Source organism: Triticum dicoccoides, chromosome 4A (assembly GCF_002162155.2).
Source record: "Triticum dicoccoides isolate Atlit2015 ecotype Zavitan chromosome 4A, WEW_v2.0, whole genome shotgun sequence".
NCBI lineage: Eukaryota > Viridiplantae > Streptophyta > Magnoliopsida > Poales > Poaceae > Triticum > Triticum dicoccoides.
In genome coordinates, this window is record NC_041386.1 from 512,347,766 (window position 1) to 512,374,947 (window position 27,182).

Consider the following 27,182-nt stretch of genomic DNA (forward strand, 5'->3'; position numbering starts at 1 on the left):
TTTCATTTTTACCCTTGGCGGGCGCACATGCATGCAGGCATCCTGACTCTCATGTCATCGAACCTGGAGACATCACATCACATGCTTGCCAAAGTCAGCGCCATACCGCGTGCACTGGCTCAGGGTACGAAGCCACACACAACACAGCCATTAACAACGGAGCAAGACAGTGTAATATCGTGCATATGGGTGGGGTGAGGAATCTTCCCATGTGTGACACCCCCGCCCCGAGGTTCATCCGATTCTAACCGAAATTTCCAAAGCAGCTAGTAGACACCAGCAACCTACCATAAAAATCGGAAAGCACTTCCCGTCAAAATAATAATAATCGGAAAACACTTATTGAAACATATAGGGTTTTATGATGTTCCCAAATTAATACTATGAACCATTCATTTTTTCCGACCAAGTGGCAAGTATTATAAGTATTGTGTTTAAAAATATATATAAGTAGTACTGTGCTAGTATAGGTCTAATATGTATTTTTGTACTCATACAAACAAGGAAGTGAACTATGGCATTAAAGCACATGCATAAATATATAAAGTTGTAACAACAGTTTTAGGTGCTATACGTAAGTATACCAAGTATGTGCATTAAAGGTTTCAAAAAAGTATGTGTATTACTAATTAATTATCCAGTTGAGAGAAACTATTTTATAACATTTGTAATACATACAACAAATGGCTTATGCATTTAGCATATCTTTAAGAAATATGAAATCTATCTCTTGTACAACCAATTACGTGGTAAAACAGAAAATTATGCATACTTTAAAACAAGATTCATATGCATGCCGTGTGCTACACTGAACTAACATTAGTTTTAAAAAAGCAAACATAGCGTATGAAAATCTCTATATTTGAAAAGAGCAAACATTTCATTTATAATTATTTTCAAACTTGTTAGACTTACCATTTACTATAGCCAATTTACCCTCAACGAGTTGACCTCTAGAATTGAATTCTCCTCTTACCGCTCGGTAGGTAAGTGGAAGGATCATAAAATTTCTCCGAAGGTTATATGCTAAACGAAAAACAAGCAAGTTCAAATATGTTTGTAAATTTTGATTCTAGAATATGATCATGTGCAAGCCGCATAAAAGTCACATGGTGAATTTTATTTTAAAGTGAATTGCACAGTAGTAAATATTGTACAACAACTCACTCTGTAAGTTTTGCTCAACTCATAAATGTTATTTATTTTTACAAACAAAATTACATGGACCTGGTCCTCCCTTAATCTAGATGTATATTGCTTTTCATATTTTTCCTCCTATGCATGTATTTCTTTTACTAAGTTTCCTGACACATATTCAATTTTTTTAACACAGTACAATCGTAGATGCTAATATACACTAACCCCTATGAAAGCACACTCGCACATCCTATTCGTATGAGCGCCTTTGAAATACTGAGCCGGCACAACATCTTGATATTGACAAAGTCATCATAGGCGCCTCGAAGTCGACGGTAACATCTCCTCCCACCGAACGAACATTGCCAAAAGATTAAAATAATAAAAGAAAAATGCGAGCGCCAATAGCAAGTTTAGGACTTGAATCTTGGTGGGCTAGTTCCATCACAAGGAACCAAACCATCTGACACATGTACAATGTTATTTTTTATGCGGGGTAAAGGGAATTTTATTTCATGAGTGCAGTTACTGTCAGAGGCAAAAGTTTCTTCATATATGGGGTCCTTGATGCAACCACATAGCCATGATACACTCCGTTCGACTATAATTCGCCAAACAATCGACAACTCTATTTTGTTCCCTACTATTTATGAGGAATAAACTCCATATCTACCATTAAAGCTTTGATCTCTGCAACAAGATGACTGTATGCCGAACGAATAAGTCCATCGCCAGTAATACATGATAAGGTCTCCGTGGAGTCAGATTGGACAATTACGACGAGCTAGAGTGTTGTAGGCTTGTAGCGCCAAAGCCATCCCATGCATGATTGCACGGATTTCAACCTTCAGGGCGTCATTGTAGTTAAACACAAATCGACAAGCTGCAAAAAATGACGGACCCATCATATCGCTGCACGATCATGCCTGCCGCCGCCGCCCAACTCTATCAAAAAGGAACCATCCACAGGCAAGGCAACCTGTACGATGCTAACAAAGCCTTCAAAAAAAATTGTTAACATATTCTTCATGGACATTGCCCAATTATACCCTGCAAAAAAATTACTACTAAAATTTCTATTTTATCCTTTATAACCAACTAAAATTTCAATTTCACGTGTATTCATAGTACTCACTCCGTCCTTGAAAGGGTGTACTTTCAACTTTGTTGGAGGGTCAAAATATCTTAAAATTTGATCGAGTTTGTAAGAAAATATATCAATGCTTGTGAAATCAAATAGGTAGTATGTGATGAAAATATATTTTATCATGAATCTAATGTAATTTGATGGTATAAATGTTGGTCTATTATTGTGTAATATGGTTAAACGTAAAAAGAGTTTGACTGTTGGAAGTACGCTCTTTTAAGGATGGAAGGAGTAGACACCATAAACTGCATGGATTTATAAGGATCAGTTATAGTAAATCACTATTTTCTCGACCTCAGTTCGGAAATATAGCAACCAATTAAACATGTCTCTAAGCGCCGTTAAGATTGTCCTCTACTTAACCGCGAAGGCCCAGCAAACAAAAAGAGTAAAAAAAAAAGCCGCATAAAACGCAGGGCCCCCCTCCCCCTGGGATCGTCGTCCTCCCCACACTCCCACGCGCCCCCCGATACAACACAACGCTCCTCTCTCTCTCTCCCCCATCTCTCGCTGTCCTCCGCGGCAAGTCAAGTGGAACGCGAATCGAAAAGCAGCGGCCGGAGGCGGAAGGGAGCGTGACGCCGCCGCCCGCCATGAGGCTCCTCGTCCCCGACGGCGCGCGCCAGCACTCCGAGGCCGCGACGCCGCGCCGGCACCGCCCGCCGCCCGAGGCGCCGCCGGAGGCCAGCGGCAGGACGGTGGCGGTCGGGATCAGGTGGGACGCCGCCAGCCGCGAGCTCCTCACCTGGGCGCTCGTCAAGGTCGCCAATGCCGGCGACCGCGTCGTCGCCCTCCACGTCGCCGCCGGTGCGTCCCCCCTCTCTCTCCCCGGCCCAGCGCCGCCGGTCGCCCGCGTCTCTAATTTCCTCGCCGTCAGTTTTTACCAAGTTCGAGTTCCGTGGTTGCGAAAAAAATTCCTTCGGTCTTGTCTCTTGTCATGAGATTAATCTCCTCCCTTTTCCTGCCTTTTCGTTCAGGAGGCGGAGGAGGGGCTGGGCTGGAGGAGAGGAGGAAGGCCGCGGATTCGCTCGCGACGGTGCTCGCCGTGTACGACGGCTTCTGCAACCTCAAGCAGGTCCGTCCCTCCCTCCTTGCTTCCCAAAACGCTCTCTATTTTTTTGTTACCGCTACTTTATCTATTATTATTCGCGGGAGTAACTTCCGGATTCCTATTCAATGGCTGCGGTTCATCAAAGCACTTGCCTTTTTCGTCACGGAGAGCTGCCAATTTGACCCGTCATTAATTTGCAGGCCATCCAATTTTATGTCTCAAACTTAAAACTTTCCACCTCTTCGGTACCATTTGATGCTGACAATAGCTTACCGGGTGGTCCAACTCTTGTGTTTTCATTCAGTTTTGGCGGCTTGAAATTTTTGGCACCTCTTAATTTTCACCTCCAACCATTAAATTTTTACTGCCACTGCTTGTCAAGTCAATCTGCAAGAGGTTGAGGGACCAGGACTTTGTAGCCCTTTGATCCTACCACCGGGAATTTGCCTCAAAATTAACTCTCTCTCTTTTAAAGTTTTTCCTCCTCAAAATTCTCATCGCTTTGTTGTTCCACTTACCTTCGGCAGATCAATTTGGAGCTCAAGGTCTGCGCAGGATCGTCTATCCGGAAAACTCTGGTTAAAGAGGCGGCTTCATGTGGTGCTGCGCATCTGATCCTCGGTGTCGCAAAGAATTCTCGGTCTTTTGGGTACTGAATTTCGCACATTCTCCATTCCTTGTTGCTAAATTGGTCCAAATTAGTTTGTTCCTCATATTAGTGTCCTTGTTTCTTTTCAACTTTCCATCAGATCCTCCTCCACTTCAGTTGCCAAGTACTGTGCAAAGAGAGTTCCCACGAGTTGCTCGGTTCTTGCTGTCAACAATGGCAAGATTATTTACCAAAGAGCTGCAGCACGCGAAGAACCATTCAATAGCACTAGCGCACGTAAGTCAGTCAACCATATCACTTGCATTTGTTCATTTCCCTGTCTGTGGTTGCCATGAGTATGCTTAAACTCTGTAACTGGAATGCAGCCGAGACTCCAAGGAGGAGTTACCGCAAGCTTTTGACTTCCCTGATAGGAGAGAGATCTCAGGATGAATGTATAAAGGATAACAGGTCCATTTCTCGGGCTGTCACCATGCCAATGAGGTCTCACACATCGCCAAAGGAAGTTTCGCTAGCATTGGTTCCAGTTAAGGTTAGCCGACGTGAATCGCCAGAAGTAGCAACTGGCTGGCCATTCCTAAGGAAGAAGTTATTGCCAAACCGACAGGATGCGTTGTCTGACAAGCCCAAGATGTCTGTGGTGCAGTGGGCAATGCGGCTTCCGAGCAGGTATTCAGCTGTTTCGCCGGTCCATGTTGAACACAGAGCCACGAGACCAGACTCAACCAACAATGTCAGTCGTATCTTGCGTGATAGGGTAGTTATCCCCTCCAGAAGCAATTCAGGAGGCACTTCTGTTGTGATTGAGGAATTGGATAAAGAAATTCCAGAGGAGCTGATCTCACTCAAAGAGAAATTCTTATCCCTTTATTCTTCGTACAGTTACAATGAGCTTGCAGATATCACTTCCAATTTTTCATCTGGTATGTGTTTCATATTGATTTCTATTATTCCCACTTCCCTAGACATGTCATGTTTAGCCATTAGGTGCTTGTTTGCGCAGAGTGTATAGTTGGACAAGGTGGCACGAGCCAAGTCTACAAAGGTTGTTTGACAAATGGCAAGGAGTTGGCAGTGAAGATCCTGAAGTATTCCGATGAGGTACTGAAGGAGTTCACATCAGAGATCGAGATTGTCAGCTCCGTCGTTCACAAGAACATCATATCCATCACTGGCTTCTCCTTCAAGAACAATGATCTTCTATTGGTATATGAATACTTGCAAAGAGGCAGCCTAGAAGAAATACTGCATGGTATGTTCCATAGCTTGTGTCACCTGTTTTCTCCTTGTGCTGTTTCCATGAAAAAACTCATCTTATTGTTAACGTGATGTAGGTGAGAAAGAATGTAAAAGCATGTTTGGTTGGACCGAGAGGTTCAATGTGGCGGTAGGTGTTGCACATGCACTGGATTATCTCCATGGTAACGGCAACAGTCGCCCAGTGATCCATAGGGATGTCAAGTCGTCAAATATCCTCGTCTCAGAGGATTTTGAGCCAAAGGTAAACCTATCACCCTGTTCCACAACATGCTTCAGTTCTTGTGCGGCATCAAATTAGCTGAATCAAGATATCTACGTTTGTGTGATGCAGTTATCAGACTTTGGCCTTGCGCTTTGGGCCGCTGATGCAACACCCCAGATCACATGCAATGATGTAGCAGGAACTTTTGGGTTAGCTAGCTGATCATGTGCACACTAGCTTTCCCTTTTTTATGCTCTGCTGCAACATTTGCTTTACTGATGTATGTATACATACCTTCCCCCAGGTACTTGGCTCCTGAATACTTCATGCATGGCAAGGTGAACGACAAAATCGATGTTTTTGCTTTTGGTGTTGTTCTTCTTGAACTCGTCTCAGGCAGGAAACCGCTGTGCACTGGTTGTCCGAAAGGCCAGGAGAGCCTAGTTATGTGGGTAAGTGCATCATCCCTATGCAACACCCCAGATCACATGCTGCTTGTTTGTTTGAAAATAAAAATTTGCTTGATCTATTGTAAACAATGGTTCCTTCCTGTAGTTTTAACAGAGAATTTGGTTGTTTGTGTTGTATAGGCGAATTCTATCATCCAAGGAGGAAAGCTCACGCAACTGGCAGATCCTAGCTTGCCTACCGAAGGCCATAACGATGAAATTGAGAGGATGACACTTGCTGCTTCGCTCTGCATCAGACCGACGCCTCAACACCGTCCTCATATCACAGTGGTGAGATTTCGTCTGTGATGCATATAGATTGCGCCATTTATCATGTTGTGCATTTCCTTTGTACTCCCATCTTACAAGCTTCCATCTGTAAACATCAGGTTTTGAAGCTACTTGATGGCGACAATGACATTCTCAAGTGGGCTAGATCTCATGTCGGTTTATCATACGATAGCGATGGTGACGAAGACGACGTCGTCACGCTCGCGCCACCGCCGGAGAACAGCACCAACATCCAGTCGTACATCAATCTCGCCTTTGACGTGGACGACGACTCCGCCTCGGTGAGCAGCAACGACTTCATCACGGCAAACACGTCCCTGGAAGAGTACCTACAGGGAAGATGGAGTCGATCGTCGAGCTTCGACTGACCGGCAGCAGATCCATGGCAGAGTTGGTGCCCAAGTTTTGTTCATAGAGATCCTTCCCCTCTCCCACTTCCTAAGTTAACCTGTTGCTCCTTGGGTGAGAGGCGGCACATGCGATGCAACGCCCTCCTCAGGGTCTATGTTCTGATCATTATTTCTTGTTTATTTTTCTTCCCCCTAGAGTTGTTATGAGTGTAATGTTCTCACCCAAAGGATGAGACGAGGAATAAAGTAGAGCAGGGAGAATGTAACCGTGGGTTGTTTGCCCACACCACACCCAAATCATTAGTGATTGTTCCGCCCTCTGCTCACTTGTTAAGAGTAAGATCATCATGAGACTGAGACTGCCAAACGTGTTTGGTACGAGAGAATATTTACTGCTGAATTTCACTGTGGATGTTGAATTGCTTCTGCTAGTGCCTTGTGTTAATTACCCATCACATCGCTCCAGATCATGAATAAGGTCAGGATCAATGTATTCACACCCAGATCCTGCTAGCATATTATTAATCCAGGCTTGTGCTCCACGATGATGCTTCTGCTTGTGCATCCATTATACAATGAAGTGCCAGTGATTCTGATAACTAACTAATGGGTGTCTGCTTCGGCATGGCATCTCATGGTCCCGACTCCTGAGCAGGTCGGTCCAACCAACGAACAGAGCTCATCATCATTAAAAGGAAAGAAAAGAGAAGATGGTGCAGGAGGAGTAAAGCTGCCCTACTAGTAGTAGGATACTAAGGCCCCGTTCGTAATCTCTCTGCTCCTCCACTCCGTGGAGCTCGGTCTTCGCAGCTCCGTTAAAGTGAGGTCCGCTCCGGGAGCAGAGTTAAGAGAGCGGAGAGGAACCGAACGCTCCCTAAATCATTTGGTGATCGCAGGCACAGTTGGGACATGTTGCATCACATGGGCCTGGGGCTGGGGCTGGGGGAATCACATTCACTTCACACTCACATGAACCAACCAACCAACCAACCCCCCTGGATGTTAGTACTGCATGAGAGGAGAGAACCGACAATGGCAGGATTCTTGGGAGCGTTACCTGTGCACGCCAACATCGACGAGAAGCTTGGCGACACACAGCGAATAATGGGGACACACACTTATTATGGCACGCATGGATGAGCAAAACAAACCGCAAGCAATCAGAGTAACTTAAGGCCCTCCTGAACATGCTAATAGTTCAGTGTAACTTAAGGCCCTCCTGGATTGCAGGAATTTTGTACGATTTCAATCCTTTGGAATTTTTCCTAAGGATTGCCTTTGGATCGAGGAATGATGGCACCCAAATCCGTATGGAATGGATCGTTATGCTTCAATTTCATAGGAATTTGAACATCCACTCCAACCTCATTTTTAGACTTACTCGTGGAGGATCGAGGCGCTTTTCTTATGTTTTTTCCCCTACATTTCATCCAAATGACTATTCTTGCGGTTTTCCTATGTTTTTGTAATCCTCTGTTTCGCTTTGTGAGCCCCATCAGATTCCTGAGTTTTTCACATTCCTGTGTTTCACAATTCTGCCATTCAACTCATGCGAAACTACTGTGCAGGCGACAGAGACCCGTCTGAACTTTGGACGATGGAGATTGAACGGTGCTATCCAAGCTTGCTCTGCGCATGGACGGCTTGATTGCTGCATCATTAGAAAATCGTTCAGAGTTTGCCGTGTGTGTAGCAGCATTCTAACTCATATCAGAGGCTAGAGGAGCGATGCAAAACATCGAGCCGAAACTTCCAAAATGGAGACGAAACTCTTGGCCCGGTCATTGGCTGCTTCACCCCCGGGGCAACGGGTGGGTATTTTAGCCGAGAACCGAATTCCAAACTGAAAAAAAACCGGGACTGAAGCCTAGACAACCGAAATTAGCTCGGTCAGTTCGGTTTTAACCCTGTGTTAATACGAGATTTTTTACCCTATTGAAGTTGACAGGATTCTTCTTACCCCTTAGCGATCATATGGATGAAGATTTTGTGGCATGGCACTATATAAAGTCATACACGTTCTTGGTTAGGTCAGCATATTATGTTGAATGGGATTATTCTCACCGGCATAGACTTACCTGTACTGATGGTCAAGGTACATCGTCACGGAACCCAGTTTGGGAAATTCCATGGAAGTTGCAGGTACTGAGTAAAGTGGATTTTTTTGTGTGGAATGCTCTCTATGGGCACATCCGTACTTCACAATGTCCATTATGTTCTATGGGTCTGGAGGACGTCTTACACTTGATGTTTACTTGTGCACGAGTGAAGCAATTGTGGGCTCCCCTGGGTCTTCTAAAAATTATTGAAGAAGTGTCATGTATAGATAGATCCAGATCCGTTGTGTTTGAAGAGCTGCTGCGTCGAACTAGTAACAAATCACCAATTCTTGGTCATGTTGGTCTTAAAGAGCTGATTGCAGTTAGGGCATGGTATGTATGGTGGCAGCGACGGGAGTTTGTTAAGGGGGATCTGTAGCCCCGCTGCCTCACACATCTTTTACTTTAAGCTCTAGCAAGCAAGCAATTTTGCAGGCGCGCATTCATGGACCAAGCAAGAAGAACTCACTTGGATAAAAACCACCAAATGATGTATACAAGCTGAATGTAGATGCCACTCTTGAGAATAAAGGCAGAGGAGGTGTAAGAGCGGTTATTCGAAATGATAAAGGCGAGGCCATAGCTGGTGCATGTTGGCCTCTTCACCACCTGTTAGATGTAGCAATAGCAGAAGCTAAAGCACTACAACATGGCTTAAACACCATTGAAGACTTGGGGTATATTCCAGTCAATGTAGAATCGGATTCCTTGGAACTTGTTCAAGCTTTCAATGGCACAACTCAGGTTTGGTGTCCTTACGCGGCTATACTTGTAGATTGGTTTCAAATAGCTCAGAGGATTGGTGATATTTTCTTGCAACACTACAACTGAGAAGCAAATCACGTGGCACACAATTTAGCTAGGCATGCTAGTATTTCAAACTCTACTGTCTTTTGGATGATACCCCACCTACTTTTATTGTTTCTGATGTAATAAACGATGTATCTCCTTTTAAAGCGAAATAAAGTGCATCATGAAGGATTTTCCTTAAAAAAAACTTTGTTAACCGAAACGACTGAAGAAACCGAAAAAACTAGTAACAAACCAACTCCACGCATTAGGCCCGTAGCCTACTAGTGACTAGTCAGCTTACATGTGTCAATTTGGGCCTTCAGAAAATCACAAGCGTTAGCTCTCCAGGCTGCACAGCCGCCAAATCCTACTTCGTCTTCTTCTTTCTTCGTTTTTTCCCCTATTCCCTTTTAATTTCTTTTTTCAAATTCATGAAAAAAAATTGCGAAAGAAATTCGTGAACTTTTTTTCTTGAAAGTAGATACTTTTTTTTCAAAATCGATGAACTTTTTTCAAAGTAGCGATTTTTTAAAAAAATCGCTGAACTTGTTTTAAAATTAACAAACTGTTTTCCATAACTGCTTTTTTAATTCATGGGTTTTTTCAAATCGGTGAACTTTTTTAAAAGTTTGAGGAAATTCTTTGAAAACCCGCGAACTTTTTAGAGTCCGTGAGCATTTTATTTTTGAATTCTATTTTTTGATTTTTTTTTAAAAGTCAATGGCCAATGATTGACCGGTCTACCACTACCAGTCAACCACGAAACGATGGAGCTTATTTCCTTTTTCATCAGTAAAGGAAACAATCGAGCAGGGAAAGGCAGGGAAGCGGGGAACTCCTAGTCGGCGCCTTAAGCGCCGGCTAGGAGAAACGGTGCCCACACGCCCTGCAGGTTGGGCCGGCCCACGAAATGCGTCAAACAGTAAATTAGCGCAGAAAATCCCTCCAAAAAAGTAATCTCACCGTCCCATAATGTAAGACACTTTTTGACACTAGTGTAGTGTCAAAAAACGTCTTACATTATGAGACGGAGGGAGTAGCTACTAACGGGATTCAAACTCACGCAGTTCGCTCCACATCAAAACTCGCCAACCACTGGAGCCACTGGCCTTGAGCAATTATAAACAGCGTGAAACAATAAATAACATGGTCGCAATGATATTTGTTGCACATAACCATGTACTGTATTGTGTCAGTTTTTTGGGAAAAAATCGAGATTAGAATAAGTTACTGAATTTTGGAAAAAGTTCATCATTTTTTAAGAAAAGTTCACAAACTTGAAAAGTTCATTGATTTTCAAAAAGTGTTCATCAAATTTGAAAAATATATTCATAGATTTAAAAATAAATCATAGAAATGGGAAAAAAGTTCATGAATTTTCAAAAAAAATACAAATTTGAAAAAAGTTCATCCAATTTGGAAAAAGTTCATCGAATTTGAAAAAAATCATTAAAATTTTAAAAAGTCATCGAATTTGGAAAAAGTTCATTGAATTTGAAAAAAATTCAGCCAATTTTAAAAAATGTTCATCGATTTGAAGAAAAAGTTCACGAATTGTAAAAAAATCATCAAGCCAGGAAGAAGAAAATGAAAAAAGAAAAAACAAAAACAAAAACAAAAAACAAAAAAAAGAATAAAGAAGGTAAAATGAAAGAAGAAATAAGAAAAGACGTATAAGGATGTTAGTCAATAGGTCGGGCATGGTGGCGCGGTGTTTACTCTCTGCTACCTCGTAGTGGAGGTCGGGAGTTCGATTCCTCGCTGTGTCGCTTCTTTTTTTGCATCTACAAAATGGAAAGGAAGAAAGTGCAGAATACACATTAACGGGCGTCTGCAGCGCTAAATAGGATTCTCCTTAAATTGCGCCGCCACGCACAGGGAGGCAACCTGACTGGCCGGCCCATCGAGCTGTTCTGTGGGAAGAAAAAGGAAGCAAAAAAAGGCGCAATGCAAGGAGTCAAACTAGCGACCAGCAAATTGCGACTGAGCGCTTCTGGCCACTCCAGCTGACTAGCGTCCCATGCAATAGAACAACGCACATTAATAATAGCATGACTGTACAACCAGACTGATGCACTATATCCAACCGGAATTAGTTACTATAGTCATCATCTAACAAAAAGGTGTACATTTCTACTGAAAGTGTATATTTCGAAAAATGCGTGAATTTCTGAACAAATTTTCCTAAACAGGAATATTTTTTTGCATATGCGAGAAAAATTGAAATTGCAGAAAGTTTTGTTTTAAAACTTGAACCTCTTTTGAAGTTGTGAACAAATTATGAAATTCCGATCAAAATTTTCAAACCATGAATTTACTTTTGAATTTGTGAACAAATATTTTAAAAATAGAATATTTCATGACATTCCAAATAAAAATTTGAAACCGCGAACATTTTTTGAATTTATGAAAAAATATTTAAAAATGAATCATTCCATGGGACATCTAACAAAAAGTTTGCAAAGGTGAACATTTTCTGAAATTCTTGAACACTTTTTGAAACGTGAACATTTTTTGAATTTCAGACTAAATTTGCAACTGTGAACATTTTTTGCCATTCCAGAATTTTTTTGAAACAAGAACATTTTTAAATCAATGTTTTTTTAAAATACAGGAACATTTTTTGAAATTCCTGTATTTTTTCCGAAATTCAAACATTTTTTAATTTGTGAACATATTTTTAAATAAAATAAAAAGGAAAGAAAATAAACAGAAAAGGGAAAAAGAGAAAAGAAAGAAACAGAAAACCAAAAAATAGAAAAAATAAAAACAAATAGAAAAACCAAAAAAACTCGGTTCAGAAAACCCTCTAGAAGGTTTCGAAAACCAATAAAAACCGGGGGATTCAAACCCGGGACCAGCAGAACATGCGGGCGCGCTGCTACCACTGCAGCAAGCTCACTTTAACGAAAAAATTGCAGGCCGAAACTTAAAGAACGAGCGACTGTGACACAACTTAAACACTCATTCAAAAAAATCCCCAAAAAATTATGTGAACTAGAGGATCGAACACACGACATGCAGAGAGTCAACCACGTCCAAAATATGAAAAATGCAATTGAAAAATGCAATCATTTTCCTAAATTATTATTTTCTTTTCAAAACATGAACATCTTATGAAATTCCCTAACATTCTTTTAATGTGCGAACAAAATCTTGAACTCATGAATATCTTTGAATTTGCGAAGGAATTTTGACAAGAGGAACATTATTTGAAAAACAAGAATCATTTTCAAAATTATGAACAATTTTTTCGACAGGGCATTTTATGAAATTCCCCAGACCTTTTCTGAAGTTGCGAAAATTTCTGAAAATTGCAAACATTTTTTTGGAAATGCAGACATTCACAAAATTCCCCAATATTTTTGAATTTGTGAACAAATTTTGAAAACAAAATCATTTGAATTTGTGTTTTTATAAACTAGAACATTTGTCGAATATTGCATACATTTTTTGAAATTATGAACATTTTTTACAAGACACAAACCTTTACGAACTTCCCTGAACATTTTTTGAATTTTTGAACAAGTTTTGAAAACAAGAACATGTTTTCTGAATTTGTGAAAAAATTATGAAAACGGGAACATTTTCTGAATTTTGTGAACAATATTGAAAATGGGAACATTTTTTAAAATTCCTGAGCAATTTCTAAGTTGCGAATAAAATTTTGAAACACGAACATTTTTTGAATTTGTCAACAAATTTTAAAATATTAATATTTTCAACATTTTGAACAAATTTTGAAAACAGGAACATATTTTTGAAACCAAACATTTCGTAGTTTGTGAACAAAATTTAAAAAGGTGAACACTTTTTGAAATTTAGAACATTTTTCAAAATTAAGTGAACAATTTTTGAAATTGAAAATTTATGAAATTTCTGAACAAAAATTTGAAAACAGGAAAAATTTCTAAAAGATTGAACATAAATTTGGAAATTATATTTTTTTAAAAATTGAACAATTTTTAAATTTCTGTAAAAATTTGACAACCAGAACGATATTTAAGTTTGTGAACATATTTTCAAACATGCGAACATATTTTGAATTCTAATATTTTATAAATTTACAAACAAAAATTGAAAACAAGCATAGTTTTTGAAACTTTAAATAATTTTTTGAAAAATGCAATCTTTATTGAAATTTTTGTACAGTTTTGTGAAACAAACAGAAAAAGGAAAATGGAATCACGAAAAAGAAATAAAACGAAAAAATGAAAAATAAAACAGAATAGAAAACCAAAAAACCGAAAAGGAACGAACACAGAAAAAAACCTGGTTTAGGGAACCTTCTAGAAGAAGGTTCCTAAAACCGGTTGACTACACCTGTGTAAATCTTGAAGTTGGCCGGCCCATGTTTGTCGCTTGCATCACTGCCCTGTGCGGTAGCCTAACAGTTTACAGCAGCGAGCGGCGAATGGGGATTTCCGGATTTTTCATGGAAGCGTGCATCGTGCGCGAGCTCAGGGGCTCCTTCTTGGGCTTGCCCACGTGTGCCAGTGAGGAGCTCTCTGCACAGCCCTGCCTGCACAAGTGTCTCAAGACCTGCACACAATGCATCTCTTAGGGTGCGTTTGATTATCTGCATAATTTTTGTCCATTTGCGTACTTTGTTTCAGTTAAGCCTGGTTGATCATATACAAGCAAAAAATCAACTGTATGTTGATTGATTACCTGCATGTCCTCTTCCTGCATTATAGCAAGGCCTCTTTGCATCATGTTTGGTTGCTCGCATTGATTGTACTCATACGAGTGCACATTATTTGGTTGCACACGTTGGATATGATTAAAAGTTGACAGCTACATATAACACACAGTTACATAGTGCCATAGCGATTGCGGTGGACAATGGTGGCGACGAAGCGGTTCAGCAACGTGAGGTTCGCGCTCGGCTGTGGCTGCAAGGACACCAAGGCCGCCGGCTATGGCCTCTGATTCGCCAGAGTTGCAGATGTGCAAAGTACACATCAAGCTAAAGATGAATCAATACAAGAGTGTGCTCTGAATTAGAAATAGTACCACCAGATTTAGGTGAACAAACGATGAATTGATCTAACTCGCTCCGGGGAGCACCGGAGCCCACGACGCGCGCCATGGGGGTCCGTGTCCTTGAAATTGCTGGCGGCCCGCCGCCGGCACGGCCGGGCCCTCTCCTGCCTCTACCCACCGATGCTGCTCTCCCTCCTCTCCACCAACCTTCTCGTCTTCTTCCCGCCCCCTCCCCGACACGACCCAGCCACCGGCATCTCCTCCGCCTCCTCCAACCTCTCCGCGCACGTCACCGCCATCACGCGCGAGATCGGCGGCGCCTCCTCCTCCGGTTCCCGCCTCCCGGGCGGCCTGCCCCGGGAGCTGCTGCTCTTCCCCACCCAGCACGCGCTCCCGCTCGGCCGCGACGCGCGGACGGGGCTCCCCCACATGCTGGCCTCCGCTGCCCCGCCGCTGGTGCCTCTGCTGCGGGCTCCGCGCCCTACTACCGGCCTCCGGCATGGGCCTCGATCACCGCCGCTGGGCGGGCCCTCCACGCGGCGGCCATAAGTTCCTCGTCGACGATGTGCTGCGCCTAAGCGCATGCAAGATCCGGATCGGCTTCGATATCGCCGGCGGCGCCGCCAACTTCGCCGCCCGAACGAGGGACCGGGTGTTGCGCGATGGTTAAGCTATTTGCGACAAGAGGAAGAAAGGAGATTAGGGAGAGTTTAACGGAGGTAGGAGAAGATAGCACATACATGGTGTAATACTAGTTGTATACTCTGGTGCAACGGGACACATCACGTGTGTCTGATGTAGTTCGCCTCACCCTGCCTCGCTGGAAACGGCCGATTCGGTCGTTCCTAGCGAGCCTGGCTGAGAGATGTTTTAGTTTCGTGCTATGCGGGTTAAAGAGTGAAAGCAGGTTACCAAATAGCTTAATTTTACCCCGCGCAGGCCTGACCGGGTTTAATGCGAGCAACCAAACGTGCCCTTATCCATTGACCGGGCAGGTTGAGGCGCCGCCCACAAGATCTAGCAGGTATATGCCTGCCGCACCTCACCTGCTTGATCCCGACAGTTGGCATCGGCATCGCAGCATCTCCTCCCCTCCTCGTCCATAGTGATTGCCCCAACTAGAACTTGGATCCTGCAAGTGATACGTCTTCAATGTATCCGTAATTTTTTACTGTTTCATGCTATTATATTATCTGTTTTGGATGTTGTATATGCATTAATATGCTATTCTATGCCTAATACCTAATATTATTAAAAACGAAGGCTTTCAAGGTTCTCCATACGTCATTGCCTTATATCCGTTGATTTTTTGTTAACCATAAAAATTAATGGTTGAGATTTAAAAGTAGACCTACATAACGTCATGTGAAATATAAAGCATATACACAACCTATCATTGACACGTCTATGGAGAGTTCCTGTCTTGGGATTCTAAGAATTCAGTCCGACACTAAACAGTAGAAACAATGGAAAAATAGGATACGCCGCGTATACTACATGGAATAGTGCGTGTTTGGCGGGCCCAACGGGTGAAGTGGGCGTCCTGCAGCGCGTGGACGGCATCCTTATCCGTGGACCAGATCATTGTGTGTGTTACTGAGTAACAGATCAGATCGGTCGTACATGCCATTCTCGAAAACCTGGGTCGTGCAAGCATCGATCTCTAGGTACGTGCGCCTGCAGAATCGTTTCCATATACTGTATATATGGGTTTTATGTGGAGTCAGTTTCTTATGATCGCAGTTCTAGGACACTTCCAGCGCGGAGGCGTCGGTCGATGCATGGAGCACCACTGGCCTGCCGGAGGAAGCAGACCAGGCCGTAGACGAGGTGATCGGGAAAGGCACTTCTGCTTCGTGCCGGACTTCAAGCGCTATGTCTAAAATCTGAATGTTGTTCGGACATGATATGCAAGCAGGAGGTGGGGGACAAGGTAGGGCATCCAACTGCCGCGGCACTGGTCGATGATGATGGAGGTGTCTCCGATGTGGAGGATGGTTCGTACGTCGTGTATGTTGCATATGCCATGGAAGATGTTGACTCGACTCGGAAGGGGAGGTGAGCGACAGGGGAAGGGTGAAGGGGAAGGCGATCGAGTGGAGAGGTGAGAGAAGGGGAAGGGTGAATTGAGTGAAGAGACAGAAAGGCGAAGAGATTAGAGTAATTATTCTTTGGACGGTGCCAAGAAAAGAGATTTTCACTTTTATTTCTAGGGATAGAAGGTTGCGCTTTGGTGTGCTAATTGAAGAAAAACGATGACATGGCAAACTGATGAAGTGGATAGGTTGTATGTAAAGATAAATATGGTAGTGAGGATGGATCTCTTATGTGGATTGGGCAATTGACAACTGGAACAAACCGAGATGAGAGTAGCAAGAGATGGCTAGAGGAACACTACATATGGCCACACGGGTGGACCCACATTGGCCCAACCTGTGTCTGATACGTCCATTTTGCATCATGTTTACCTACTGTTATTTATAATGTTTTTATGCATAATAATGATTTTTGGAGTAATTGTAATGCCTTTTATCTCCTAATATGCAAGGTTCACACAAAGAGGGATAATTCCGGCAGCTGGAAATCTGGACCTGAAAAAGCTATGTCAGGCTACCTATTCTGCACAACTCCAAATGAGCTGAAACTCCACAAGGAATTTTTATGGAATATATGAAAAATACTAGAGCAAACAACTACCGGAGGGGGGGGGGGGCACCTGGTGAGCACAAGACACCAGGGCGCGCTAGGGCCCCAGGCGCGCCCTGGTGGGTTGTGCTCAGCCCAGCCCACCTCCGGTGCCCATCTTCTGGTATATAAGTCATTTTGACCTAGAAAAAAAAATAAGGAAAGGACTTTCGGGATGAAGCGCCGCCGTCTCGAGGCGAAACTTGGGCAGGAGCACTTTTGCCCTCCGGCGGATCGATTCCGCCGGGGGAAGTTCCCTCCTGGAAGGGGAAATCATCGTCATCATCATCACCAACAACTCTCCCATCTTGGGGAGGGCAATCTCCATCAACATCTTCAACAACACCATCTCCTCTCAAAACCTAGTTCACCTCTTGTGTTTAATCTTTGTACCGGAACTATAGATTGGTACTTGTGGGTGACTAGTAGTGTTGATTACATCTTGTAGTTGATTGCTATATGGTTTATTTGGTGGAAGATTATATGTTCAGATCCAATATGCTATTTAATACCCCCCTGATTATGAGCATGATTATCATTTGTGAGTAGTTACTTTTCTTCTTGAGGTCACGGGAGAAATCTTGTTGCAAGTAATCATGTGAATTTTATATGTGTTCGATATTTTGATATTATGTATGTTGTGATTCCCTTAGTGGTGTCATGTGAACATCGACTACATGACACTTCACCATATTTGGGCCTAAGGGAATGCATTGTGGAGTAGTTATTAGATGATGGGTTGCCAGAGTGACAGAAGCTTAAACCGTAGTTTATGCGCTATTCCGTAAGAGACCGATTGGATCCAAAAGTTTAATGCTATGGTTAGAATTTATTCTTAATACTTTTCTCTTAGTTGCAGATGCTTGCGATGGGGTTAATCATAAGTAGGTGGTTTGTTCAAGTAAGAACAACACCTAAGCACCGATCCATCCACATATCAAATTATCAAAGTAGCGAACACAAATCAAAAAAACATGATGAAAGTGACTAGATGAAATTCTCGTGTACCCTCAAGAATACTTTGCTTATCATAAGAGACCGTTTTGGCCTGTCCTTTTCCTCAAAAGGATTGGGCTACCTTGCTGTACTTTTGTTACTACTATTGTTACTTGCTCATTACGAATTATCTTGCTATCAAACTACTCGTTACTTATAATTTTAGTGCTTGCGGAGAATACCTTGCTGAAAACCACTTGTCATTTCCTTCTACTCCTCGTTGGGTTCGACACTCTTATTTATCGAAAGGATTACGATTGACCCCCTATACTTGTGGGTCATCAAGGCTCTTTTTTGGCGCCATTTCCGAGGAGTGAAGTGCTCCTGGTAAGTGGAAATTGAGAAGGAAAATTATTACTACGTGCTGAAATTTATTGTCACTTGTTACTATGGAAAACAATCCTTTTAGGGTTTTGTTCGGGGTATCTTCACCTCGACCGAAACCACAATTAGTCACCCCTCAACCCACTACACCTACTGAAAATATTAAATATGAAATTCCTTCGGGTATGATAGAACAACTGCTAGCTAATCCTTATGCAGGAGATGGAACCGAACATCCTGATATGCACTTGATATATGTGGAATAAATTTCTGGATTGTTTAAGCATGCAGGTTTACCCGGAGATGAAGCTAAGAAAAAGGTTTTTCCTTTATCTCTGAAGGGAAAAGCATTGGCATGGTATAGGCTATGCGATGATATTGGATCTTGGAATTGGAATCGATTGAGATTGGAGTTTTACCAAAAAAATTGTGACGCCCCCGATTCAATCGTACACTAATCATACACGCAAATGTGTACGATCAAGATCAAGGACTCACGGGAAGATATCACAACACAACTCTAGACACAAATTAAAATAATACAAGCTTTATGTTACAAGCTAGGAGCCTCAAGAGCTCGAATACACAAGCTCGAATACACAAGAGTCAGCGGAAGCAACAATATCTGAGTACAAACATAAGTTAAACAAGTTTGCCTTAAGAAGGCCAGCATAAAAGCATCTATGATCGAAAAGGCAAGACCTCCTGCCTGGGAGCCTCCTAACTACTCCTGGTCGTCGGCGGCCTCCACGTAGTAGCAAGCACCCTCGCGGTAGTAGTAGTAGTCGTCGACGGTGGCATCTGGTTCCTGGGCTCCACCATCTGGTTGCGACATCCGGAAAGAAAGGAAAATGGGGAAAAGAGGGAGCAAAGCAACCGTGAGTACTCATCCGAAGTACTCAACAAGCAAGGATCTACACTACATATGCAACATTATCAAAGGAAGGCTATATATGTGAACTGGGCTGCAGAAATGCCAGAATAGAGGGGAGAGCCTAGTCCTATGAAAGACTATCATCTTCAGCATCTCTAGCGGTCTTTCGGCATTAGAAGAGTGCAGACTAGCATAAAGTAAAGTAGTAGCAGTGTCATCATCCTCGCCCAGAGATCCTTTCCTGACTCCCTGCGAGAAAGCAATCCCAGAGCCATACTATCTAGTTATCATCTCAAGTATCCAGTTCTAGTTGTATCGATCGGGATACAACTCCGAGCTTCCATTACTGTGGAGATGGCTATTCTAATAGATAGAATACTTCCCTGTAGGGGTGCACCAACTTACCCAACACGCTCGATCAACTCCGGCCGAACACACCATCAGGTCATGACCGGCCTCGGCCGATCAACACACCGTGGTCCTACCTAGGCTCAACAGAGAGGCCAGCACGCCGGTCTACATCCTAAGCGCGTAGGGGTCTTGGGCCCATCACCCTTTGCACTCCTGCATGTTACGTACGCGGCCGATGAGCAGACCTAGCCTCCCTTATACAAGGCGAGGCATTCCGGTCCAACCCGGCGCGCGCCGCTCCATCGCTGATGTCTGTTGAGCTTTCGGCTGATACATACGACGCAGAGTGCCCATACTTATTCCTGCGTGGTGGTTAGTGCGAAAAAGGCCAGAGGCCTACTCAGATCAAATATCCAAACCGTTAGTGTCTTGATAGTGCGGTAACGATCAATGATTCACGATATGTGGTCCCGTCGCCCCGTCCCACGGACTTGCGGCAAGGGCTAAGAATGCCCGGCCGCGCCGCGTGGAAAACTTGCGGGTATCCTCCAGATCAACCCGACTCCGCATCACTCGCAATTAAGCTCGCGCGGGTACCCCTCGGGGCCGACCCATCTTTAGTAACATGGTTTAGTGTAAAGTCCTAGTAACTGTGTGTCTAACACCAAGGGGAACCTTGAGGGATCACCCTCGATGGAATTCCACCTGATGTTATTGTCAAGGTGAACGAAGGAGGAATCACCCTCGAGGTCCACTCTTGAGGAGTTGCACGACAGTGTCACTATCAGGAGTGGAGAAGGAGGAATCACCCTCGATGACCATAACCGATGAACTAACCTACAAGGTTAACATCAGAAGTGCTGATGAGGTATCAACCTCGGCACTCGATAGTAACCCAGTAGTGTCGAGCAACTAAGGGGAAAGTGATGTGCGGTGCGGGGGCCTGGTCTTCGATCCCGTTGATCGGGTCTTCTGATAATCCAGCGGGGCAGTTGGGACAAAGTGGGGGTCTCTGATGGGTCTCTACCCAGCCTATACTAAACAGTTTAGGATAAGCAGGTAGGTAACAACAGCAGGTTACAATAAACAGGCTATGCAGCACAAATAGGATAATAGTAGTAGCAACAGATTCTAATGCAAGCATAAGAGAGAAGGGAATGGGCGATATCGAAATGCTCAAGGGGGGTTTGCTTGCCCGGAAGCTCTGTTGAAAAGGAAGAAGTGTCGTTGTCGACGTAGTCGATCACCGGGGCATCATCGGCCTCGGGGTCTATCGGAGAGAAGAGGGGGAAGAAACAATAAATATAAAACAAACAAAGCATCATAAAACATAACATGGTAATATGACGTGCCGGGTGTGACCTAACATATGTCTACGCGAATAGGTGAAGGGGGAATTCAGCTGGGAATGCTTTCCCGGTTCCACACCTGTGTCAGATAGATGACCGGAGGGGGAATGTTCCATGTTCAGATAGTTAGAGGCATCTGATAGGTAAACGGACTGCGTATTTGGATTCGTCTCATTGTTCTGAGCAACTTTTGATGTAGTAATTATTTTCATCTGAGCTACGGTTTATTTTATAAGAATTTCTAAAGCTTTAATTCATTTTTCTGAAATTCCTTTTATCTATTTACTCTAATACTAGATGAAAGAATACTTTTCACACCAACTAGGGGGCTAGCCATGTGTATGACAGCGGGGCCAGGGGTTCTAGTTGACCAAGTCAACGTCCAGTCAGCAGTCAACTAGTTTGACTGTTGACTGGGTTAAACTAACAAGGGGGGATCGCATGTCATAGGCTCATGTTCAGATAGAAAAGTTTTAATAGACTTTTTAAGTGATGGGGCCACTTGTCATAGGCACTATTTTTATTAACCCAATAATTAAAAGATAATCAACAGGGGTGGCCCACTTGTCATCTTCTATTAAGCAAAATTAGTTAGAGCTAAATAAATAAGGACCGACCTCATATCCAGAGAGTCAAACGACCTCTCTGGCTGGGCTGCACGCTTGTGCGGAGGGCGCCGACGGCCTTGTGCGGTAGGAGGCGGCAGGCAGGAGCAGGGGGAGGCCTCAGGCAGCGGCGGCCCTGGTGGGCGCGGCCAGGCGCCGCCGGCGGCACACAGGCGGGAGGCTAGGGGTGCGCTGCAGGCGGCGCAGGGGGGCGGCCGTAACACGTGGGCGCGGGGCAGTGAAGCTTAGCCTGGTTGGCCAGCAGGGGCACGCGGGAAGCAGGGCGAGCCCCGGCCAACGGCGGCGACGGTGGCCAGCGGCGGCCCAAGGCGGGCTAGGCCAGGCAGCGCGAGGCGGAGGAGGCTTGGCCAGAGGGCGGGAGATGCAGAGGCGGCTCGGCCATGGGTGGGCAATGCGGATGGCGGAGCATTGGCCGACACAGACGGGACGACAGTGGAAGGGGAGCAACGATCGGCGGTGGGTGTGGGGAGCGACGACCGCAGCCGAAAGCAGGAGTGGCAGCGGCAGAAGGAGCCACAGTAAGCAGCCGCATGGAGCAGCAGGCGGCAGTGGTTGCTGCAGGCGGGCACGAAGGCTACAGCGTACAGGGCGAGCGGGGACGGCGCGGCCACGCGCGGGCAGACGAGCGCGGTCTTGGTCGGGGCCGGCGCGGGGTACAAGGGGTGGCAGTCACGGCGATGACAGTGACGGGTGCGCGAGGAACAAAGCACCGGCCACGGTGACCTACGGCGATGAATCGAGCACGGGGTGTGTGGGGAAAAGGGGGAAGGAGCGGGTTCAGCGCTGCTCACCGAGAGGTGACCGGTGGGGAGCTTGCGACGGTCGATGCGATGCGATGGCAAAACGTCGATGGCGCCCGTCGCGGCCGAGGTGGAAGAAGAGGATGCCGACGATGGTGGAGTGGCCTCGAGCTCGAGGTACCGGTCGTAGTCGCAGTGGAGGTCGACGGCGGGCTCCCGGTGTGCTCCTAGGCGATGGGGTCGACGAAGATCAGTCCAGCAAGGCCCCTCGACGCTTCGGCTTGGCGAGTTGTGGCCGATGGCCACATTGACGAAGATGGCGCGGGGATGGGGAGTGCTCGGGCCGAAGCGAGGGAGGTGCGAGGGGAAGCGGGCGAAGGGGGAAAAGCATCTAGGGTTCGGGGGAGGGGGTTACCGGTGCTAAGTAGGGCGATGGGGGCCGTGGATGCGCGCCACGGCACCATGGCATCTATGGATGTGCTCCACGATGCCTCCCTGCTACAGGTTGAAGGCAACAAGTGTGGGCTGGGCCTTCCAGCCCCACTTGGGCCTCCCTCTCACTTTCTTTCTTTTACTTAAACCCTTTTTTGTTTTTTTAAAGCTTCTGTTTTGTGTTAAGTTGAGGCACCAATTGGATTTTGTAGAAAGTGCCACTTGTCAAAACAAAAACTAGGCATTATTTAGTACTACCACAAAAAGTCTTGGAGTTTAAATAAAATATTTTAGAATTCCTATAATTTTGAAAAGGCATTTTAGTAAAGACTTGGCCCCTGTTTTAAATGTTTTAGGGCAATTAAACATTTTATTAATGTTGGTTTCTCCCTGATAATTAGTTAAATAATATTTGCAAACCACCAAACATTTTTGTTTTAGCGTTTGAAGAAAAAACAATTTGACATTATTTTAATTTAAATTTGAATCCGGTTTGGATCAAAGTGAGGTTTAGAAAAATAATCATGATGACCTGGCACCATTAGTGTGTGATTACTATAGCTTAGCGACCGGGGTGTTACAAAAATTATCCTATGCATCTAGTTCATTGTGATCGGAATTATATATATAATTTTTGGCCTCGTGAAGGAGAAAGTATCGCTCTAGCTTGGGGGAGGCTTAAGTCAATGTTATATTCATGTCCCAATCATGAGCTCTCAAGAGAAATTATCATTCAGAATTTTTATGCTCGACTTTCTCATGATGATCGATCCATGCTTGATACTTCTTCTACTGGTTCCTTTATGAAGAAGACTATTGAATTCCGGTGGGATCTTCTAGAAAGAATTAAACACAACTCTGAAAATTGGGAACTCGATGAAGGTAAAGAGTCAGGTATTAAGCTTAAGTTTGATTGTGTTAAATCTTTTATGAATACCGATGCTTTCCAAAAGTTTAGCACTAAATATGGACTTGACTCTAAGATAGTAGCCTCTTTCTGTGAATCTTTTGCTACTCATGTTGATCTCCCTAAGGAGAAGTGGTTCAAATATCATCCACCTATTAAATAAGAAATTAAAGAACTAGTAACAGCTAAAGATGAAACTATTATCTATAATATTGATCCGGTTGTTCCTACTTCTTATATTGAACAACCACCTTTCCCTGTTAGGATGAAGGAACATGCAAAAGTTTCAATTGTGGTCAATAAAAGTTATATTAGAACACCTAAACCAGCTGAACAAATCAAGGTAGAACCTAGTGTTCCTTTGGTTAAAGATCTCTTAGTTGAAAATTTAGATGGGCATGTTATTTACTTCTGTGACGAAGCTGCTAGAATTGCCAAACCCGATGAAAAAGATAAACATAGACCAATTGTTGGCATGCCTGTTGTCTCAGTTCAAATAGGAGATCACTGTTATCATGGTCTATGTGACATAGGTGCTAGCGTGAGTGATATTCCTTTTACCTTATATCAAGAAATTATGAATGGCATAGCACCTGCTGAATTAGAAGACACTGATGTTACTATTAAACTTGCTAATAGAGATACTATATCACCAATTGGGATTTGTTAGAGATGTTGAAGTCTTGTGTGGGAAAATAAAATACCCTACTGATTTTCTTGTTCTTGGTTCCCCACAAGATGACTTTTGTCCCATTATCTTTGGTAGACCTTTCTTAAACACTGTTAATGCTAAAATAGATTGTGAAAAACAAACCGTCGGTGTTAGCTTTGGTGATGAGTCTCCTGAATTTAATTTTTCCAAGTTTAGTAGAAAACCTCATAGAAAAGAATTGCCTAGTAAGGATGAAATTATTGGTCTTGCTTCTATTGTTGTACATCCTACTGATCCTTTAGAACAATATTTGCTAGACCATGAAAATGATATGCATATGCATGAAAGAAAAGAAATAGATAAGATTTTCTTTGAACAACGTCCTCTGATTAAACACAATTTGCCTATTAAAACTCTAGGAGGTCCTCCTCCGCCTAAAGGTGATCCTGTGTTTGAATTAAAACAATTGCCTGACACTTTGAAATATGCTTATCTTGATGAGAAAAAGATTTATCCTGTTATTATTAGTGCTAACCTTCCAGAACATGAAGAAGAAAGATTATTGAAAGTTCTAAGGAAGCATCGAGCTGCTATTGGATATACTCTTGATGATCTTAAGGGCATCAGTCCCATTCTATGTCAGCACAAGATTAATATGGAACCTGATGCTAAACCCATTGTCGGTCACCAACGTCGGTTAAATCCGAAGGTGAAAGAAGTGGTAAGAACGGAGATATTAAAACTTCTGGAAGCAGGTATAATCTATCCTATAGCTGATAGTAGATGGGTAGGTCCTGTTCATTGTGTCCCTAAGAAAGGAGGTATTACTGTTGTTCCTAATGATAAAAATGAACTTATTCCACAAAGAATTGTTACAGGCTATAGAATGGTAATTGATTTTCGCAAATTAAACAAAGCAAGTAGAAAAGACCATTACCCTCTGCCTTTTATTGATTAAATGCTAGAGAGATTATCTAAGCACACACATTTTTGCTTCCTTAATGGATATTCTGGTTTTTCACAAATACCTATTTCTCAACCTGATCAAGAAAAGACCACTTTTACTTGTCCTTTTGGAACTTATGCTTATAGACGTATGCCTTTTGGTTTATGCAACACACCTGCTACCTTTAAAAGATGTATAACTGCTATATTCTCTGACTTTTGTGAAAAGATTGTTGAGGTTTTCATGGAAGACTTTTCTGTTTACGGGAAGTCTTTTGATGATTGTTTAAGAAATCTTGATCGAGTTTTGCAGAGATGTGAGCAAACAAATCTTGTCTTGAATTGGGAGAAGTGCCACTTTATGGTTAACGAAGGTATTGTTTTGGGCCATACAATTTCTGAAAGAGGTATTGAGGTGGACAAAGCTAAGGTTGATGCAATTTAGAAAATGCCATGTCCTAAAGATATCAAAGGTATTCGTAGTTTCCTTGGTCATGCTGGTTTCCATAGGAGATTTATCAAAGACTTCTCTAAAATTTCTAGGCCTTTTAAAAATATTTTGCAAAAGGATACTCCATTTGTTTTTTATGATGATTGTTTAGAAGCCTTTGAAACACTCAAGAAAGCCTTAATTTTTGCACCTATTGTTCAAACTCCTGATTGGAACTTGCCTTTTGAAATTATGTGTGATGCTAGTGTCTATGCTATTGGTGCTGTTCTAGGACAAAGAGTTGATAAGAAACTGAATGTTATTCATTATGCTAGTAAAACTCTAGACAGTGCACAAAGAAATTATGGTACTACTGAAAAAATTCTAGCAGTGGTGTTTGCTTGTGATAAATTCAGATCTTACATTGTTGATTCTAAAGTTATTGTTCACACCGACCATGCTACCATAAAATATCTTATGGAAAAGAAAGATGCTAAACCTAGACTCATTAGGTGGGCTCTCATGCTACAAGAATTTGATTTGCATATCACAGATAGAAAAGGAGCGGAAAACCCCGTACCTGATAACTTGTCTAGGCTTGAAAATATTCTTGATGACCCACAACCTATTAATGATAGCTTTCCTGATGAGCAATTAGCTGCAATAAATGTTTCTAATAGTACACCTTGGTATGCTGACTATGCTAATTATATCGTTGCTAAATACATACCCCCTAGATTTACTTACCAACAAAAGAAAAAATATTCTATGATTTAAGACATTACTTTTGGGATGACCCACATCTTTATAAAGAAGGAGTAGATGGTATTATTAGACGTTGTGTACCTGGGCATGAACAGGAACAAATCCTATGGAAATGTCACTCAGAAGCTTATGGAGGACATCATGCGGGAGACAGAACTCGTCACAAGGTATTGCAATCTAGGTTTTATTAGCCTACTCTCTTCAAGGATACTCGTAAGTTTGTCTTATCTTGTGATGAATGTCAAAAAATAGGTAATCTCGATCTGTGGGTCTCCCGATCTGTAATCTCGGTGACCCACGTCCCCCAACACCGCTGCCGGACCCCGAGGTAGGACCTCGTCGGCTGCCGGGTCTGAGGGAGGATGGGGAAGTCCACGAACCGGCGTAGGGGCACGGCGGCGGGCGGATCGGGGGATCGGCGATGGCGGATCGAGCCCGCAGAGGGCGACGGGGACACCTCGGCGACCACCTCACCGGCGTCGGGCAAAAAGGCCACGATAAACCTCTTTTTGGCCATTGGCTCCTCGAGCTCCCGGCACACAGGTAGAGGTTGAGGATGGAGGTGCCAGCGATGGCGGCGACCTACCAATGCTTTCGGGGGTGGTGTGTGTCTGTGTGAGCGGAGGTTTTGGGGAGTGTGTGGTGTGTGTGGAGGGGGGCAAGGTTGTGTTTGAGGAAATACTGCGGCAACTGAAAATTTTACTAGGCAGGAGTAACAAGGCGGGGCTACTT

At 43.5% G+C, this 27,182-nt stretch overlaps 2 protein-coding genes across 2 annotated transcripts in view; one reads left to right on the forward strand and one right to left on the reverse strand.

Annotated features, from left to right (window-relative positions):
- The first annotated feature begins 2,733 nt into the window (after positions 1-2,733).
- On the forward strand, positions 2,734-6,921 carry LOC119286476 (proline-rich receptor-like protein kinase PERK14). Its single transcript, XM_037565859.1, has 11 exons — positions 2,734-3,091; positions 3,262-3,359; positions 3,863-3,984; positions 4,085-4,221; positions 4,311-4,868; positions 4,949-5,197; positions 5,280-5,446; positions 5,537-5,616; positions 5,712-5,859; positions 5,998-6,147; positions 6,246-6,921. The coding sequence occupies exons 1-11, from the start codon at positions 2,878-2,880 to the stop codon at positions 6,513-6,515; spliced, it is 2,193 nt and encodes a 730-aa protein (XP_037421756.1). The 5' UTR covers positions 2,734-2,877; the 3' UTR covers positions 6,516-6,921.
- An 11,787-nt stretch (positions 6,922-18,708) lies between these two features.
- The window catches only part of LOC119283591, an 81,542-nt gene continuing 73,068 nt past the window's right edge, over positions 18,709-27,182 (reverse strand). Inside the window, exons 2-4 of the mRNA XM_037563070.1 lie at positions 22,371-22,710; positions 19,145-19,201; positions 18,709-18,714 (exon numbers count right to left, since the gene is read on the reverse strand). Of these exons, the coding sequence (XP_037418967.1) occupies positions 18,709-18,714; positions 19,145-19,201; positions 22,371-22,710 (403 nt within the window). The remainder of the gene's footprint in view (positions 18,715-19,144; positions 19,202-22,370; positions 22,711-27,182) is intronic.

Excerpts from the sequence above, each read along its gene's own strand:
- LOC119286476 (XM_037565859.1), top strand. The coding sequence starts at position 2,878 with ATGAGGCTCCTCGTCCCCGACGGCGCGCGCCAGCACTCCGAGGCCGCG. Across the intron at positions 3,092-3,261 it reads CGCCCTCCACGTCGCCGCCG|GAGGCGGAGGAGGGGCTGGG; the intron begins GTGCGTCCCCCC and ends CTTTTCGTTCAG. Across the intron at positions 5,447-5,536 it reads CAGAGGATTTTGAGCCAAAG|TTATCAGACTTTGGCCTTGC; the intron begins GTAAACCTATCA and ends TGTGTGATGCAG.